Source organism: Micropterus dolomieu, linkage group LG07, assembly GCF_021292245.1.
Source record: "Micropterus dolomieu isolate WLL.071019.BEF.003 ecotype Adirondacks linkage group LG07, ASM2129224v1, whole genome shotgun sequence".
NCBI lineage: Eukaryota > Metazoa > Chordata > Actinopteri > Centrarchiformes > Centrarchidae > Micropterus > Micropterus dolomieu.
Window position 1 is genome coordinate 14,065,209 of NC_060156.1, and position 2,472 is coordinate 14,067,680.

Sequence of the window (2,472 nt, forward strand, 5' to 3'; positions counted from 1 at the left end):
TACATACACTCACCTAAAGGATTATTAGGAACACCATACTAATACTGTGTTTGACCCCCTTTCGCCTTCAGAACTGCCTTAATTCTACGTGGCATTGATTCAACAAGGTGCTGAAAGCATTCTTTAGAAATGTTGGCCCATATTGATAGGATAGCATCTTGCAGTTGATGGAGATTTGTGGGATGCACATCCAGGGCACGAAGCTCCCGTTCCACCACATCCCAAAGATGCTCTATTGGGTTGAGATCTGGTGACTGTGGGGGCCATTTTAGTACAGTGAACTCATTGTCATGTTCAAGAAACCAATTTGAAATGATTCGAGCTTTGTGACATGGTGCATTACCATGCTGGAAGTAGCCATCAGAGGATGGGTACATGGTGGCCATAAAGGGATGGACATGGTCAGAAACAATGCTCAGGTAGGCCGTGGCATTTAAACGATGCCCAATTGGCACTAAGGGGTCTAAAGTGTGCCAAGAAAACATCCCCCACACCATTACACCACCACCACCAGCCTGCACAGTGGTAACAAGGCATGATGGATCCATGTTCTCATTCTGTTTACGCCAAATTCTGACTCTACCATCTGAACGTCTCAACAGAAATCGAGACTCATCAGACCAGGCAACATTTTTCCAGTCCAATTGTCCAATTTTGGTGAGCTCTTGTAAATTGTAGCCTCTTTTTCCTATTTGTAGTGGAGATGAGTGGTACCCGGTGGGGTCTTCTGCTGTTGTAGCCCATCCGCCTCAAGGTTGCGCGTGATGTGGCTTCACAAATGCTTTGCTGCATACCTCGGTTGTAACGAGTGGTTATTTCAGTCAAAGTTGCTCTTCTATCAGCTTGAATCAGTCGGCCCATTCTCCTCTGACCTCTAGCATCAACAAGGCATTTTCGCCGACAGGACTGCCGCATACTGGATGTTTTTCCCTTTTCACACCATTCTTTGTAAACCCTAGAAATGGTTGTGCGTGAAAATCCCAGTAACTGAGCAGATTGTGAAATACTCAGACCAGCCCGTCTGGCACCAACAACCATGCCACGCTCAAAATTGCTTAAATCACCTTTCTTTCCCATTCTGACATTCAGTTTGGAGTTCAGGAGATTGTCTTGACCAGGACCACACCCCTAAATGCATTGAAGCAACTGCCATGTGATTGGTTGATTAGATAATTGCATTAATGAGAAATTGAACAGGTGTTCCTAATAATCCTTTAGGTGAGTGTAAGTGAAACTTGACAAATACAAAAACATCACTTACTATTTTTCTTTTTTGTGCTTTAAGATCCTCTAATTTGTCATCTGGAAAAAAAAAAAAAGACAATTCAACACCAGTTTAAACATAACAAAAATTACCGTTATGCGGAAAATTATATATAAATAGCAAAAAGGATACTTACTATTTTTTTCAGTTCTTCGTGAAAAAATTATTATAAGCATTTTGCGAAGTATCCAAACTCTAAAAGGAAAAGACAGAAAAAAAAATAAATAAAAATGGTTGACTGGTTCCACTGTAGTTACAGTTTACAATTACATGATGGACTATCTTGCACACTTACAGTAATGGAAATATTAGGAAGGGAAGAGACAATATGAGCCGTCCCATCAACTGTTCGGGCAGGTACCAGAAATACACAACTATACATGTGATCAGGTAGAGAAGAGACGAGTATAGAAGTAGTCGCCCAACCCATATCTTCAGCTGCCTTTGATACTTCTCACTGTACTCTTCAAGAATCTGTATATCCTGTGGGGACAAATTAACGGACATTTATATTAGTACACAAATGTGATTTATGTGACAGAGACTCTGGTTATGTGAAACTGTTTTGTCATTCAAACGGCATTCAATCCCAGTGCCATCAGAATGACCATTATTATTTTACACATATTTAGAGCTTTGTCTCATGTAACGCAGAACAGTGAAACACAGTTCATTGCTTTAAACAACATCGGACATTGACCGAGTACAGCAAAGACATGTTTCGCATTGAAATACATTATGTTCATACAAAGTACATGTATGACGTTGGATAAGATTTTCTTCTCTACAGTGTAAAATACCTTTTACTATCACTATGCTCATTGTTCCTAATTGATCATCTCTGAAAAATTACTTAATATACATGTATGTTTTGTTGTTTCATTTGCCTGATCTGGTCGGATTCAAAACTTCAGAATTACCACCCAAAGATGTGAGATCTTTACTGTATGTGACCTGAGTGGGATTCCACCTCAGTGTTGGTAGCTTAGTGCTTTACACCAGCAGACCCACAAAGGACCACTGCAGTAATTACTGTATGTACAACACAATACTGTAAAATACACTAGATGATTACCATCCATAATTATTGTTAGTGTTTGTTATGGAAATGACAGATTCTGTAAATGTTGGGTAATATAACTGCGCTGACTAAGGTGAAAACTGTGTAATCTGTCTTTTATAGTACTGCAGCATACTACTTTCAGTAC

The 2,472-nt window shown here is 39.7% G+C and overlaps 1 protein-coding gene across 2 annotated transcripts in view; it reads right to left on the reverse strand.

Annotated features, from left to right (window-relative positions):
* lnpa (limb and neural patterns a) overlaps positions 1-2,472 on the reverse strand; it is a 13,049-nt gene that overhangs the window by 5,273 nt on the left and 5,304 nt on the right. The window contains exons 1-3 of one of the 2 annotated variants that reach the window (XM_046055060.1): positions 1,560-1,743; positions 1,401-1,459; positions 1,262-1,302 (exon numbers count right to left, since the gene is read on the reverse strand). In XM_046055060.1, the coding sequence (XP_045911016.1) occupies positions 1,262-1,302; positions 1,401-1,459; positions 1,560-1,606 (147 nt within the window). In that variant the 5' untranslated portion in view covers positions 1,607-1,743. Of the gene's footprint in view, positions 1-1,261; positions 1,303-1,400; positions 1,460-1,559; positions 1,744-2,472 lie in introns of those variants that run through there. The other variant, XM_046055059.1, reaches the window with a different exon arrangement.